Source organism: Myxocyprinus asiaticus, chromosome 38 (assembly GCF_019703515.2).
Source record: "Myxocyprinus asiaticus isolate MX2 ecotype Aquarium Trade chromosome 38, UBuf_Myxa_2, whole genome shotgun sequence".
Taxonomy (NCBI): Eukaryota; Metazoa; Chordata; class Actinopteri; order Cypriniformes; family Catostomidae; genus Myxocyprinus; species Myxocyprinus asiaticus.
In genome coordinates this window covers 23,889,042-23,904,539 of record NC_059381.1, presented here as the reverse complement: position 1 = coordinate 23,904,539, position 15,498 = coordinate 23,889,042, and the positions used below count along the sequence as shown (strand labels likewise).

Here is a 15,498-nt window from a genome sequence, read left to right as displayed (position 1 = left end):
CATTCAGCAGATGTCTTTGAGATGTTTAGGATTTAGAATGTTTGTAAATCTGATCTTTTTAAGATTTTTAGCAGATGTTCATTAGATTGTGATGCTTTCCAGATGAAAAGATCTAAAACAGACATCTTGCAGATGTAGGTGTGCTATCTGGGAGGGCGGTTACTGAGTTTAAAGGGAAAGTTCACCCAAAAATGAAAATTCACTCATCATTTACTCACCCTCCATTCCAGATGTGTATGACTTTCTTTTTTCTGCTGAACACAAACATTTTTTTTTAGAATAATATCTCAGCTCTGTGGGTTCATACAATGAAAGTAAATGGTGACCAGTGACCAAGCTCCAAAAAAAAAAAAAAAAAGTAATCCATACAACTCCAGTGGTTTAATCCATGTCTTCTGATGCGATATGATAGGTATGGGTGAGAGACAGATTAATATTGAACTTTTTTTTAACTATAAATTATCATTCCTGCCCAGTAGACAAAAGAAGAATGTGAACATGGATATTTATAGAAAAAGAAAATGACTTAAATATTGATCTGTTTACCACCCACACCTATCATATCGCTTCTGAAGATATTGATTTAACCACTGGAGTTGTATTGACTACTTTTGTGCTGCATTTATGTGCTTTTAAGAGCTTCAAAGTTCTGGAAACCATACACTTTCATTGTGAGGACGTACAGAGCTGAAATACTATTCTAAAAGCCTTTGTTTGTGTTTAGCAAAAGAAAGTAAGTCACACATCTGGGATGGCATGAGGGTGAATAAATGATGAGAGAAGTTGCAATTTTTGGGTGAACTATCCCCTTAAGCCAGTAGTATTCAGCTTGAGCATGTGCGGAACCTCTCCATGTAAAATAAAACAGCTTTTATAAGGTTAGCCTACTGATATGACTGGAGACTTCATCTCATGTGAATGGACATGATTTTCTACATTTGTCAAAATTGCAATTTCTTAGGAATAAAACTTTTTTAATGAGGATTTTTTATTATTATTATTATTTTATTATTTATTTTTTTTTACTAAGTGCACCTTTAAATTCACCTTTTTCTGTGACATTGTGCTTTTCCCATCTTAGGCCAAAGAACAGATCTCAGTAAGCGGAATGGAGATTTATTGCATCCGTATGATGGTATGTCTTTATAGTTGCTTATCATCTGATACGCCACCTCAAGTTGCATGCGCATATTCTACCTCGTGGAATAATTGATAGAATAATCATAGCATTCTAAAATACCTTGATATTCTAGTTTAATTTGTTTTGAGATTTTGAAGGAGTAAAAGGTGCAAAAATTCCTTTTGTAATGCACTACAATTCCCATGATCCTGAGTGTCGTATTATCTCGGGATCGGCTCAGTTCAAAGAGGGTCGAGTGGACTCACTGAACTCTATTGTTTGACACCTCCAAGCTTAATATAATTTATTTGACAATAATTATTCCCGTGTAATGTTTCAAAGTGAACGTCGTTCCACACGTTTGCTTACGGACAGTTATAAAATGAGCCTGAGACAGCCTGTATATGCCCTGAATGTTATTTACAAATTCCTCCATAGAAGGGGCGCACTCGGTTCTCCCTAGTGGGCGACGTCGAGAAGGCAGTCTGTATCGACCAAGCGTGCAATTGCAGAGCATTCCTCAATTTTTATGCGATCCTTTAAATCATTTGTAGCATTCTTCGCTTATGGTCCAAAGTGTTATTTTAACGTTATGTTCTGGTTAAGCATATCAGTCGGGAATAGTATACAGAGATACATACAGGCCAAGGCGAGTGCAGTTTATTAGACAGCAAGCCGACCTGCTTTAGCTTGTAGTATCGAATCTGCTGAATCTCTCGGTCGCGAGCAGTATTTCAGGCCTGGGGTTTGATGGACCGCTCACGACTGAGTCAAGGTAAGCCAGTATAGTCGAAAATCATCAGTATATGTTCGTTGATATGTGTGATTCCTCATACATGGTGTAGTTTCGCTGCAGTCGGGCTCAGTGTGCATGGCTTAACATCTGATATCGGTTCATTGATTAGACTGGCATCTCAGAAACGTGTGTAAACAAATCAGCAGCACATGGCAGGGGTGCAGTAATTTGGTTCTGCACACTGGTGATCAGAATATGCTGGACAGGCAATTTAAACCTTATTTCTTTCATGGGCCTATTTACTGCTCAGCGTTAGCTGTAGCTCCGGACGGCGGTTCCTGATTGGCTCGCCATGTAGACTGTTATTTTTAATCACCATGAAAATTAGTCGCATTTTATAAAAGCAAAAATATTGATTTGAGAGCTGTAGGTGTTGTTGTGTAATATCCTGGTCTAAACTGTAAAATCAAGCCCATGACAAATAGAGAACAACAACCGGTGCGCGGAATGAGCATATTAAATGGCTTTCTGCATACTAATATTGACCATTGCTTATTTATAGTCTCTGTTCATTTGCATGCTTGCTTAAACGTGCAAAAATCAGTACACAATTAATGTGTGTACACACTCCGAATGGCTAAACTTGGCGAATGCCCCATGCAAACCGTACACACAGCTGCAGTAATGCAACCCAGTGGTCAACTCCGACCTTCAAGGCGATACGCTTTTTATTTATAATTGTGGCGATGCGATCGTGGAATGTATTCTGTATTTCAGCAAATTATTTGAACCGAAGACGACGTATGTGTTGTGCTACATGTCACGCTTAATGTGCTTATAATGAAGATGACAGGCAGGCTTATATACTCCCCCTCCCCCTCCATCAGCCTGGACCGCTCAGCGCGTTACCAAGGCAGCGGCGGAACCGAACAAGAATCTGCTCGTGACCACTCATGAACGTCATTACTAGCGACTTTCCCTCACCAGCACACAACATCGTTTCATTCAGAGCGTTTACATGTACTAACCGCCTAAATAACGTGTTCGCGTTGGACTTGGACAACGGCACTGTAAATATTAATAGGTATTTATCAATATCAGTCATATCGGTGTACGTGTTTTTCAATGCTTAGTGTGTCAGTGAGCACAGACAGTGAAGGATGTGTTCCCACAGTGGCATTAGGCCAGCGGAACAGACGGTTCCTTGACTGTGCAGCTTTCCCAGACACCTGTCACTAAGCAGTCCCTATTCATGGGTGCTGTAACGGGACACCACTAACAGACTGGGCATGTGCCCTGCAGGGCTACAGTCCTTAGCCAGGGCTTGGAAAGCCAGGGTGATCAAATTCAAAGACCCTCAATCAATTTCTAAGTGAACTAATAACCTTCACACCCCGCATCAGGTATAAACAATACTTCAAGCAAAACAAACTACAAAAAACAGGAAAGTGTTTGTTGGAGAATTCATTGTTTGACATATGCAAACTGTATGACTGAAACTGTTATGGCACAAGGCAGAAGAGAGCGTATAGAAAGTTAGATACGAATGATGTTAAAAAGAAAAACAGTATAGGAAATAAACCTGATGTTGGGCAGTACAGCTCTTTCATAATGGTAGTCTTAACACTACATTTTTGTTGAGTTCTTGTTAAAGGGATAGTTCACCCAAAAATGAAAATTCTCTTATCATTTACTCACCCTCATGCCATCCCAGATGTGTATGACTTTCTTTCTTCTGCAGAACACAAACGAAGATTTTTAGAAGAATATCTCAGCTCTGTAGGTCCATACAGTGCAAGTGAATGGTGACCAGGACTTTGAAGCTCAGAAAAACACATAAAGGAAACATAAACGTTATCCACAAGACTCTAGTGGTTTAATTAATGTCTTCTGAAGCTATCCAGTTTTGGGTGAGAACAGACCAAAATATAACTTCTTTTTCTCTCTTTACATCTTACCATTGCAGTCTCCAGGTAGCATCATGATTTCAAGCTCGATTACACTTACTAGTGCTTGAGGCACGTGCAGAGCTTTAGATGGCGCTAGGGAGTTTAATCAAGCTTGAAATCAAGATCGCTAAGAAGAATGCTGATGTCAATATTTATAGTAAAAAAGGTTATATTTTAGTCTGTTCTCACACAAAACCAACTGGATCGCTTCAGAAGACAACGGCTGTTTCTCATTGTGCGTTTTGTTGTGTTCTTAGGGTCTCGTGGACTCTTTCGACGTCATCATCCACTGCCAAAGTTAAATTCCAATACTCAAGATCGCAAGTACAGAGAATGCAAAAAATTACCCAGATGTGTTCTTGATAAGGCCGAATATCAAGGGTGCTTCGGATGGTGACTTGTGGGCAAGAACCCGGTACTACAGTGGCTGATGAAGGACATTTATTGTTGTGATTTACCCATTGATATATCAGTGGTTTTACCTCAAGTGTTTCCTGCTGTAAGCTCGTGAATGTCTGACGACTTGTGAGAGTCGTTATATTCAGTCAGCATTTGTTGTTTTGTTGGGCATTATTTAATATAGTAATAAACACGTGGAGGAAACGAGTGTTAACAGACTTTATTATTTTAACATGTCACTAGTCCTACAAAACCTCACTGGTGTGATGATAATAATGTTGCTACTGGTGTGATAGTCCCAGTAGTTCACTCACTGCTTTCAAATGCGCAGTGACGGTTAATTGCGCAACAGGAAGATCGCGATAAACGCGTTCTACGTCCTTCTGAGTTCATTCTTATAAGGTGGCTCAACAAGACTGGTCTCCATGAGAACGCATGTCCGTTCTTTGCATTCTTAGCATTGAGAAACATCCATTGACTAAACCACTGGAGTCGTATTGATTACTTTTATGCTGCTTTTATTGTGTTTTTTGAAGCTTCGAAGTTCTGGTCACTGTTCACTTTCATTGTTTGTACCTACAGAGCTGAGATATTCTTCTAAAAATCTTCATTTGTGTTCAGCAGAAGAAAGAAAGTCATACACATCTGGGATGGCATGAGGGTGAGTAAATGATGAGAGAATTTTCATTTTTGGGTGAACTATCCCTTTAATACATACTAAGTGCACTGTGGGTTCATGTTTTATGCCCAGATGGATATATTAGTGGAAATTGATCTAAAGTTGGGTAACTTTATTTGAGAATGCAGTCAAATTCAGAGCTGGCCAAATTTTTAAGGGAATGTAGTAGGTAAAAAAATAAATAAATAATTGGCTAACTGCCTGATTACTGATCCTAGGCAAAATATTCTTGTTCATGCTATATCATTTTGGATTTGCAAGATCATTTTCAAGTCACCTTGATTTACAGGTGTGTGTAAAGAAAAAGTTCACCCAAAAACGGAAAATTCTGTCATCATTTACTCACCCACATGTTGTTACCAAATCGTATGTTTTTTTCTTCTTCAGTGGAACACAAAAGGAGATGTGAAGCAAAAGGACAGCTTCAGTCACCATTCACTTTCAATGTATGGGAAAAAAGATGCAATGAAGGTGAATAGTGATTAAGATCAACATCTCCTTACATCTCCTTTTGTGTTCCATGGAAGAAAGTCATACAGGTTTGGTACAACATACCTTCCATGTCTGCATCATAGAGAGAATTGTTTGTATAATAAAAGTGATGGAAATTAAATATAATTGATTTCCTCTCATGTCAAGCGAGGACTCCAAAATAAAATGTAAAAATTAGCTAAATATGGTGTTTGATGTATCCTCTTGCTTGAAGTTTAGTTGCACAGGAAGGGTTCTTATCATGGATTTACACTTCCTTGTAAACAGGACAAATGACCTTATGTGTGAGTATGACTGTAGAATATAATCATGTAATTTTTTTAAAATTACATTTGCTTTCCCATTCTCACTAGATCAGACATCCTAAAAATTCCATTTAGTTCAGCTAAATGTAATATTCCTTCGCATTAATTTTAGAGATTCACAGGGATTTCAAATTTTCCACCATTTTGTATTGTCCTGAAGCTAGAACCACCAAATGTGGCATTTAGTGCCCACATCCATGCATATATTTATATCTTAGGAATGCTTAATTATTTTTAATTCTAACATGCCCAAGGTGAGGACGTCATCATGGTTCCTGAGTGAGAGGTGACAGCGTGCCCTGGATGTTTGGTGGACCTTACTGTGTTCAACCTCAGTTTCATCTTGTGCACATCAGCCACTTTCTCCACCTTTCCTTCCTCCTTCAATTTGCCATGCCATGGTTTTGTTAAATGTGAACAACAACATTGTCCCAACATCAACAACAACCACCGGACAGCAAACTGGTAAAACTTGTGTTGTAGTGCTTTGTATCAGCACTGTGTGTTTTGATTCACTTATGATCCATTTATGATATTCCTTTATATCTGCATATTAATGCAGTGCACTGTATCTTCTGTACTGTGATCTGATCTCAAATGTTGTCTTTCAGTCTCTAATTCATTGTCAGAGCACCGAAAACAGCAGGCCTACAGATGGATTGATGCCTGGTGAGTATTCTCTGACATGTATATCACTTACGAATATGTGGAGTCTGGACTCCAAGCACTGAACTTGTGAAAGTAAAGTACTCAAGAACCTGAATTGGATTTAGTAAAAAACAGAACAAAGGACTGCATGCTAAAGTAATTTAGGTGCTTAATTTGAAGTGCTGAGATGAATTGTAGCTGGGTTATGCCAAGTGAAATGAAAAATTGTATTTATGGAGCTTTCATTATGTTAATACGTCTTTTTATGACAATTTTAAAATCTCCCATAATCTGTAATCTTGGGCTTTCTGAATACAAGCTGATATCTAAAACAAATGCAAGGTGAACCTCATAATTGCAACATAGAAACATACTTGTGTGAGTACAGCAAGTTACATGCATGCCAAATATAAATTATAACCTACAAAACATAAATATCACATGTTGTACAACGATGTAATTTAGATCAATGCATAAATGGCAAGTGATTGTACTGATTATATTTAATTGCTGTTCAAGTTTCAACTAACTCTCTCACCATGAACGTGATTACGTCTACACTAAACAACTGACTCACTGCTTTTGATTTGTGAGCAATCATCGATATTATTGTCTGGAGGCAGCACAGTTGAGAAACCAGGTTACAATCACATGCTAGTTTTACAGCATATATAGGGGTGCAACTAACAATTATTTGATAAAAAATTAATATGTAGATTCATTCATAATTATCAGTCAAAAATACAAATTGTATGACCAGTCAATAATTTACACAGAAAAAAAACTAACTACAAACCGAAGTGTGACATCAAACGACTTTGGACTGTGTATTATGAGAAACCCCTTATATTCTAAATCCTGTTAATAGCACAGACTTCTGTATTGGCTTGTTACATTGTTGACTGAGTGAATACTCAGAATTATGTGTCCTTCCTCTTTCAGAGAGCAGTTACTGGCAGCTCTGCCCTTCTTCAAAGTCCAGCCCGCAGGGGGTGCTCAGCTCCAGCTTCCCCCCCGTGCCCCTGGGTCCTCCAGAAAACCACCTGCCGGAGGGGGATGCTCTGAACCGTCCGCTTGCCCCTAGCACCTCTGTTACGGACCTGTCTTTTCCCGGGCCTCCCCCTCCCCCCCCGCCACCCCCCAAACGCCACTGTCGTTCGCTGTCTGTACCAGAGGACCTTTCCCGCTGCCGGTACACCTGGCGGCCGAGCGCCTCCAAGGTCTGGACACCAGTGAACCGGCGATGCCACGGTGGAGGGGGCGTGGGGGGGCCGTGTCCGCTGCGTGCCCCTAGCTCCTCTCTCAATTCCTCACTGCATTCTTCTTCCAGTCCCACCTTTTTCAGCCTAGCCCTTTCCCCGGATTCTCCGTTGCCATGGAATTTCCCGTGGGACCCGACTGACAGTGCCGGAGGTGGTGCCTGCTACTGCTTCTTCCCCTCGCCATCTTCATGCTCCTCCTCTCCGTCTCCACTCCATCCACCACCTCCACCGCAGCGTCGCTTTTCCCTCTCTCCGGTGCTTATTCGCGAAGCTGCCGCCCAGTTCCTGCCGCCACCTCCTGTGCCCCCGCAAATCACGTCGCATCCACCAGTGGTGCCTGCCTCGCCCTCGTCCGCCTGCAGCACTCCATCTTCGGTGCGCCGTGCTCTTCCTCCTCAACTTCCACGGTGCCATTCTCAGCCCTGCGACCTGCTCCTGTTCAAACCTGGCCTAAAACGCCGCAGGGACCCGGACAGACCATGCGCACGGCCTGTGTTGGACTTTGCCAAAATGACACAGGTAATCATGTGTTATTTATTCTTTAATATTCTCAAGATACATTTATAACTAATCTAATATTATTAGAAAAGTAGCACTCTCTGATATAGCAAGTATAAAGAGTATTTGATTATTTCTATTATGTTGTAAAAATGTGAAAGTTATGGTGTAAATTTAAAGTCAACTTGAACACATTCCTGGTCTTATTGTGTATGATTCATCATTGTAGGGCTGGGCGATAAAACGATATCGATATTTATTGGAAAAAAAATGTCAACATCGATGATAAACTTGAGTAATTTTACATTTTCGTTATTTAGCTTATTCTTCATCCAGACGATCGGATCAGGTTCGTCTTGTTAAAAACGCATGCAGTTCAGCAAAGTTATACACACAACTAGCTAACTGAATCACAGTCATAAAATCAGCCGGTTAGGAAGTATTAGCAGGCTTGCGGCTACATAGCACTGCTGTCAAGAAAACCGGTAAAGAGACTCTGAAGCCGCTAGCTAGCTATCCAGCTAATATGATATCATTGTGTATCGAACAAGACAGCACTGACAATGCAATACAGCTATCGACTGAACACAACACCACCTGCGACATCAGCACCATTGCTGTTTATTTATGTACTATTTAGTTAAAAGTTTTTTCATGATCCATAGCGCTGTCAAAGCCAAGAAAGTGTTTCTCTTTCTTTGTGATGTTTATTGGCAGTTGGCAGTCCAGTTATGGTGCATTACCGATAAAGAAATGGGTGAAATTTCAACGAAAAGAGTTCACACACACCTTATGTAGAATGAAATCCTAAACTGAGTATACTTAAAAGGTCTAACAAACATGTAGAATGCATGCCCTCCCCCATTAATGGTATGAAGTGTATATTGTGATGAACGATATGAAAAACAATATCGTGATAATGCTTTTGGCCATATTGTCCAGCCCTAAATCAGTGCACATTGTTCCAAAAAATAAAAAATAAAAATCTTTATCTTCTCATCAAAATGTTAGAACTTTCCTTTTCGGCCCATGTCACTTATGATGTCTTCATGCGCTATTGGAATTATCCTACTTGCCACTTCTGAAGTGGTAACTACAAGTACGTCGTGTCAAGTGTTTTGTTGTCTAAAAGAACAGGAAATATGGACAATGGCAGGTTCAGTCATAGATATTTCTTGAGAAACTTTTATTTTGGCACCATTATACATATTACTCCATTTTGCTGATGATAATGGAATTTTGGTCAAATAAAAGCTATTTTCACTGTGTAAAAATTTACACCATGCATCAAATGGTTGCTGATATACATAAATGAATATGACTATATTTAGAAAAATGCAGAAACCGTACTCTCCTCCGCCATGTTGAAAGTTTACATCTCCACCCAACTGGGAAACTTGGGTATCAAAATGTTCACAGAGTCTCAGGGTCTTGTGCAAATTCCGAGTGGGAAACTCATCCGATAGGACGTGAAGGAAGCATTAGGTCAGTGTTAAATTTTTTGTTTTAGGTACCACCACAGTCCCATCTGTAAGGCTCAAGTAGAACTTTTATAAACAGCAAACTTGAAATGTGTTCCTTTTAACTCATATTGTACTGGATACTGAAAAACTTTATTAGTCAGTAATAATATTAAAATGGAAATTATTACAGTTGTTTAACAAGAAAATGTTGATACTCTGGGTGAAGGTTAGACTCACCAAGTAGCTTTCTCTTAAAGGGTTCATGAAATGCTCTTTTTATATATATATATATATATATATATATATATATATATATATATATATATATAGATATAGATATAGATATATATATATATATATATATATATAGATATATATAGATATAGATATAGATAGATAGATAGATTTATTATCTTCCCTGAGGTCCACTGATAATGTTAGTTATATTTGTTTTGCATTAAAACAGTCATAATTTAGTAATATATGATCAGTTTCCACCCTGTCTTTAGCCCTATGACTGAAACGCTCGGTTTTGGACTAAGAGGCTCCTTAAAACTTCAATATAAATGCCCACTGTTATGATCAGCTAACGTTGTGCAGCCCCTTGAAAATACAGCCATATTTGAAACTCAATCGGAAGAGAATGAACAACCCCACAATATATTAAAACTAAATTTCAGGGTTTACACACAACGCACATCCAACACATTTGATCTGAATATATTAAACTGTTCATCTCAAGCACAGCCGTTAACACTCGTCACCATAAACTATCAGACAGTCATGACATCTGAAATATGAATGAAACTGGTTACTTACGGTTTTGCGATTGGATCCAAGTGTTTTTAACTGTCCTATTCTTCGATAATAATGACTGGTTCATAAGCAATCCATGCTGATATGAGGCGAAAAACTGCACATTCATAGTCTAAAGCACAATGAAGATGCACTCATCCAATATCATTGTGCACTGAAGCCGGGAACGCATCAAAACGGTCAAAGACGTCCATCTTGTGCAAGTTACATACACCAACAATTACAAATATCACAGATGGGCGTGAGAACGTGTCCATGACGCGTTTGTGCTCAAAACAACAACAGGCAGAAGCTGGATGAAACCGAATGGCTTCTCCTGTTCAGAGTTGTAACTTGACATCACATCTTTTAAAATCAGCCTGAGATATTTATCAAGCGGTCAAAGACGTCTGTGTATTGCATCTTTTAAAACAAAAATCATTCAAAATAGTCCAGATGGCTCCCCTTTGGTGTTCAGTAATAGCCTGTCTGTCCTACTCTCTCTGTTTCCGAATATAAGCGTCAGTGGGCGGGGCCAAGAGTTAAATTATGTAATGTAGGCGTTGATGTTTTTTCGCTGTAGAGGCGGTCATGAATTAATGTACACCTCGTGACATAGGGTAGTCTCAGAAGTAGAAAACGAGGCGTTTTTGCAGCTTGTTTTCAATAAATGCTTTTATTGCATTGGGTATTAATGTTTGAGTTCTGAAATTTGCAGGATGTTTTTATTGTAGAAAGACCTCATGTCAAAATATCAAGGACAATTTGATTCCTCATGACATGACCCCTTTAAACTAAAGCAGATTGAGAAATATACGATCTGTCGTTTTATAACTGCATTTAGTTTTATATTGGTTTGATTGGCTGAGATGTTTGATGGGACAGAAATGGGGAAACTTGCTCATTATTTTCTTTCCTTACAGTAGCTATTTTTTGTAAATCTATTTGTTAAACTATTTATATTATTTTCTGTTTTACGATTAATTGTTGTTATATAGGTTTAGCAAAGCAAAACAAAATCAAAATCTTAGTTCCAGGTATTTAGCCATAGTTTTAGGCTGCTGTTGTAGATAATGTAGTCTTTCTAAAAGCTAGTCAGTAGTTAATGCTGTAATTTAATGCTGGTTAACGTTTAAGTAATTAATGTTTTGGCAATTATAGCAAATAACAATGGATTTGAAAAATTAACATTGCGATACATTGAGATGCTTGGGGTATGCACACATTTTCTATAAACTGTTTACAGACACTTTAGTTTGAAAATTGTTTGACATTTTGGTCTGAGATTCGCATTATTTTGTCACATCACCCTTGGTGTAGGCCTTAAAATCACATTGCTGTTTGGGTATATACTGTATATACTTTTTAGTCTTACCAGTTCTATTTTGGACACTTTGTTACTCCACTTTAACAGAGCTAAATTGTTATTTTGCTCTTTCTTTTCAGACCCGAAGCACAGATCCCCTCAGTTATATGGAACGGGGCAGACTTGCCTGTGGGGGGGACGTCTGTATGGGCCTTGAGCCTTTTTTTGGAGACTTCAGAGGCTCATGTTCACCAGCCGAAGGCCTGGGCAGGACGAGTATTGGGCCATTGAGTGAAAGCGATGAGGAGGAGGAGAGAGAGGAGGAGGACCCTGAAGAGCGTGACGGGGGACAAACGAGTGTGTTTGAAAGGGATTGTACTGAACTAGATATCACCCTCATTGAGGAGAACTGAACGTTGTCCAGGGGAAGATCTAATTTCCCCTCCACCCCAACGGCCAGCATTCAGCTCTCTCTGCATCACCTGCTACCTTACACTGGCAGGCCTCTCAGGAACCCTGCTGCCCGCTCTCGAGGCTCGCAGGCATAGAAGCCCATTAATGAAGACATGCCGACTACTATCATATGCAGGCAGTCATGGACGCTGACCCATCAACATTCCAGAATCAGTTGCTGAGACATTCTGAAGGATACAGATATTTCAGAGCTGGAGAAACCAGCGAAGGAGTTTTATGTGTACCGGACATCCTCTTAAAATGAATCCTCAAACTGACAAAACGGAACTGGAGGCAAACAGGTCTTCAGCTTCCTGCTTCTTTTCTTTTCACGTCTTTCCTCTTGACTTGTTTTGATAGTAAGAATAGACTTTCATGGATGATGGTTATAAATATCAGTGTTTTGTTCAGTTAAATAAAAAGGGCAGTACGACATAGCAGTATTTTACTCTGCAGACCTTTATACTTCCTGACGAAGGTCCATCTGATTCAACATAAGCCTTAAGATGCCTGTTTTTTCTTCCTCTTTATCAAAAGATTCCTCAAGGAAATGAATTGTGTACTGTAGCTGTTGTTCTTTGTTTTATTTTCTGCAGTCTTTTTTTTTTTTTTTTTAATCTGTACAATGCATTCCTCTAAAATTGAAATGTGTATACATTTATTAACGCACTGTATTTGGGACATTTAGAAAGAAACAATGAAAGCAACCACTGTATTCTGAAGGCACATTGTTATACTGTATTGTACAGCGAGTATTTGTTCAAATAAGTTGTGTAAAGATGGTAGCTTGAAGGTTGGAGACAGGCTATTGCTGTCATTTAGAGATTTTTTTTTTTATTGTACGTGTGATAAAAAATTCAGACTCAGTTTATGTAAAAATAAAGTTTATTTGAAATTATTTTACAGAGAATGGAAATATTAACCCAAATGGGTGTTTTTGTATAACTGGAATAATTTGCAGCATTAAGAAAGACTGTGAGAGAAGATAACAAGAGTTTTTCAGTGTGATCATAAAAGGTATGGCTTCTTCCCTTCTCTGTTCTTTTCAAATTCCATTTCAAAATAAGGTTCTGAGGGTATGTTTGTGATGTTTTCTCCATTATTCCAGATTTTACTGTTGTTAATTTTATGCAATGACTATTGTCCATGAAAACAAGAGAGTTAACATTTTATTTGATGTTAGTAGCACCATTACACAAATACTAAAAGCCCTTGCACTTAAAGGTGCACTCAGTAATATTTTTGAATGTGTCGTCTTGGACTTAGATACTTACACCTAGGGATGTGGATGCAACATCATTCAAACGCAAAAGTTTTTAGTGACTGATGCCACTGTAGAAGTTCCGTATTCACAGTCAGCAAGGATTAATTTAATTCCAGAGTAAAAATGTTCAATAATAGGGCGGTTATTTAGATAAATAACCATAAGGGAGCCCTCTCCATGCAGATTAAAACTATATGACTGCTTGTATAACTGGTGACTTCATCTCATGTGAGTGCTCATGCTTTTATACATATGTTTCAAAATTACAATTAATTTCTTTATAAGTAAAAATTTTTAAATGAGGGAAAAAATTAGAGTGCACCTTTAAGAAGTTGGAAATCAATTTCAACCTTTGTCTGATCTGAACTAATTTCAGTGTCCAAGTAGAAGGTAGCTGCTGGGCAATCACTAAAATTTACTCTCCAGAAGACCTTTTTTTTTTTTTTTTCGTGGGCACCCTCCTCGCTAGGCTTGGGAGCCCAATTCTGATCTTGTTTGTTAAGGTTGGTTTTGTATCTTAGATCAGCTGCTGATTAGCATTGATAGGACTTATTTTGTGTGACTTGATTTAACCAAGTTGAATGAGGCACAGTGGGTCACAACAACAACACTAACAATTTATTAGGGGATTTTTAATGGATAGCACAGTGATTTAGTTGTGCAAATATTTGTTTGTGAGCATTTCATTAGTTCAATTGCATAAATAATGTTACAAGATTCATGTTTTAAATATAAAATTATGAATATAGAAATATGAATGAATAAAAATATGAAGTTATACTTTTAAATATGAAACTGAATGAAGAAATATATGCTCTTTCATGACAACAACAAAGTTAAAGGCTGTTCTGATGCTGCATTTCATTTACACAGAATCAAAGCAGCACCAGAACTGCCTTTGATACTAAAGCAGGTGGTCAGAGCAAGCATAATTTAGTCTGGCTTTTATGCTGCATTGCATCTTTACACAGAATTTTGAGCAGGCACAGAGCAGCCTTAAATCGGCTGTGTAAAGATGCCTTTGTTGTAACTTTTAAAGGACATCATGATCTATTATGATATAATGAGTGAATAATAACAATCTATGTTTGTTATGCACCAGTCAAGGTGCTGAAATCTGACTCACAATGATTTTTCAATCTCTTGAGGGGATGCTGCAGCACTTGAGTGAGCTCACGGAGCGCTGACTTGAAGCAAAATGCATGTGCAAGATTTGCTACAAGTGAATCACATTTATTTATTTATTTATTTATTCATCAGAATCAATGGTCTCTCTTTTGAATGGTGCACAATAACCTATAAAGCATATCATTCTTAATCATTTTCAGGAAGCTTATTATAATTACTTAAATATTTTTTTAAGATTTTTTTTACCTTTAAGCTTTTTATATTGATTTTGTCCAGTTTATTTTTATTTCAATTTTCTTCAAAATTAAGTTTTATGTCCAGAAGGGGGCAGCCTGACATCAAACTGGCAGACCTTGTCCCTACCTGCATGTTAGCACTATCACATTATAAAGAATTTATTATAAAAAGTAAGATGAGACCATTCTATTGGCAAAGGCAACAACAACAATAATAATAATAATATTTATTATTATTATATTATTATTATAAAATATCAACGATTTCTAATATTTATTAATATTAGACTCCATGCACGTGTTTTTATTTCTTTGCAAAAATACTGGTAAAAATATGATGTATGATATTTACTCATTTTAAATCACTGACTTTGTTGACAATTCATACACTGCTGATAAAATTTACATGGATTTTGTTGGGGGAGTTACCGGCTTTTCTTCCAAACCATTTTTGGACATCTGCGTAACAAAAAAAAAGCCCTAAGTAAATACCAGGGAATTCTGGCAATTAAGTTTACAGTGCTGAATAAAGTCAATTATCTATTACAATTGAAATTTGTTTACTGCATTTCTCAGATGTATGTAGCTATTTGAATCTCCTTGTGCCAACACTTCTTGCTTAATATGCTTTCCATTCAGCTAAAGGACGACACAGCCAGGTCTGAAACACTCCTGTCACCCCTGCATGTGTTAGATCCATGGGTCACCACCTTTCACCATTGGACAGCTGCCCGAAACTGGAAGATATCATGCTTCTGCATTCAG

General features: G+C 38.1%; 1 protein-coding gene across 1 annotated transcript; it reads left to right on the top strand.

Annotated features, from left to right (window-relative positions):
- Positions 1-1,596: 1,596 nt before the first annotated feature.
- LOC127429061 (protein FAM53C-like) lies at positions 1,597-13,132 on the top strand. Its single transcript, XM_051677821.1, has 5 exons — positions 1,597-1,895; positions 5,935-6,145; positions 6,292-6,349; positions 7,271-8,109; positions 11,793-13,132. The coding sequence occupies exons 3-5, from the start codon at positions 6,343-6,345 to the stop codon at positions 12,063-12,065; spliced, it is 1,119 nt and encodes a 372-aa protein (XP_051533781.1). The 5' UTR covers positions 1,597-1,895; positions 5,935-6,145; positions 6,292-6,342; the 3' UTR covers positions 12,066-13,132.
- Positions 13,133-15,498: the final 2,366 nt, after the last annotated feature.